The sequence below is a fragment of the Pterocles gutturalis genome, unplaced genomic scaffold (assembly GCF_000699245.1).
Source record: "Pterocles gutturalis isolate BGI_N339 unplaced genomic scaffold, ASM69924v1 scaffold34498, whole genome shotgun sequence".
Classification (NCBI taxonomy): Eukaryota; Metazoa; Chordata; class Aves; order Pterocliformes; family Pteroclidae; genus Pterocles; species Pterocles gutturalis.
Window position 1 is genome coordinate 22,632 of NW_010126882.1, and position 1,772 is coordinate 24,403.

Here is a 1,772-nt window from a genome sequence, read left to right on the forward strand (position 1 = left end):
ATATCACTGTAGCAACAGAAATGGTGGAACTTCAGAGTCTTATTCAGGTAGTATGGCACCCTAAACTTCCTCCTCCTCTGCCCAGCACAAGAGAGCCATGCTGCCAAGTCCACCTGCAGAAACAAGCAGCATCTTCGCGGCCCTCGGTTACTCCATGTGCACTGGGCTACAGATCTTGCAATAATCCATAAATTCATAAAGACTCTCAACTGCTTCCTGAGGCCTCCAGAAGGCCAATCTGGGAACCCTGAACAAGTGCTGACTTGAGCAGGTATCTGGTACAAATCAATACCACAAGCAGAGTAATTAAATAAAACCTACCAGAATAGTTTTCCAGCTTGAGCTTCACCTCCTCTTATATAAGGAGTTATTTCTTTGGTGAAATTCCATTCTTCCTCCAACAGATTTTTTAAACTATGCGATGCTTGAGGTAACTGCTGTAGCATTTGGATCCAGCTTCGCATGTAATCAAAGTAAACCTGTACATGGAGAGAGATAATTTAAACAGATTGTTACACAATGTGTAACTAAGGACTGTAACTTCTCAAATCAACAATCTCAATATTACACAACCTGTAGAAAACATTTCCAGAACATTTTTGTTTGCTATGACTGAAAATCAGCTACATGTTTCCAAACAAAATGGTTCAATTTATGGCTTGGGAAGTAGAAAGTGCTACTGAAGTATTAAATACTATGTTTCCATGATACTTTTCAGAAAATATTGACAGTGTCACCAGTTTACTTGCTGTGCTGCTATTCACCATTGTACCAGTGAATACCCACAGTGGCCAGAGCTTTTAAAGCTGAACTGCTGAAAAACAGTTCCCAAGTTTTTTATTAACTGGATTACTCCAAAAGGTTTTATCTGAACATACTCTCCTGGATATTGAGAAGCGCAGTGAATAGGCTTCTCAGATTCTAGATTATACCTTGTGTTTCTTTATATCAAGTCTTACCTCTCACCTTTATGTAATTATTATTGCTTTAAAACAACATAAAAATCCACGTAAGTAGAATTCTTCTTCAAACATCTGCTCTTCAAGATCATACTGAATACAAAAAGCTATCTGCAATATGTTTTAGTTCAATATTCCATAATATCAAGCATATCCCTCCTTAGAAATAATTCAGACACTTCCTATTGGTTTCAGGTATTTTTGGACCACACTGTAATAATGCCAAGAATCACAGAATGGTTTGGGTTGGACAGGACCTCAAAGATCACCTAGTCCCCCCCTCCTGCCATGGGCAGGGACACCCTCCACCAGCCCAGGTTGCTCAAAGCCTCATCCAGCCTGGCCTTGAACCCCTCCAGGGATGGGGCATCCACAGCTTCTCTGGGCAACCTGGGCCACTGCCTCACCACCCTCATGGTAAAAAATTTCTTCCTAATATCTAATCTAAATCTCCCCTCTTTCAGCTTCAAACTGTTACCCCTCATCCTATCACTCCACTCCCTGATGAAGAGTCCCTCCCCACCCCTCCTGTATCCCCTTTCAGTACTGGAAGGCCGTTATAAGGTACCCCCCGAGCCTTCTCTCCTCTAGGCTGCACAACGCCAACTCTCTCAGCCTGTCCTCATACGGGAGGTGCTCCTCTGGACCCACCCGAGCAGGCCCATGTCCTTCTCATGACGAGGGCCCCAGAGCTCAACACAGTACTCCAGGTCTCATGAGAGCAGAGTAGATACGGAAAACCTTAAAACTCTGCCTTGGATTAGGTAGGTACTATGTTCCGATAGTCTCAGGCTGTAGACCCATTCTTGACCT

The 1,772-nt window shown here is 43.2% G+C and overlaps 1 protein-coding gene across 1 annotated transcript in view; it reads right to left on the bottom strand.

The window, feature by feature from the left end:
• The window catches only part of LOC104465898 (mitogen-activated protein kinase kinase kinase 4-like), a gene marked incomplete at both ends in the record, with an annotated part of 22,663 nt that extends 22,184 nt beyond the window's left edge, over window positions 1–479 (bottom strand). The window contains one exon of the mRNA XM_010079122.1: window positions 322–479. Coding sequence (XP_010077424.1) covers window positions 322–479 — 158 coding nt within the window. The remainder of the gene's footprint in view (window positions 1–321) is intronic.
• Window positions 480–1,772: the final 1,293 nt, after the last annotated feature.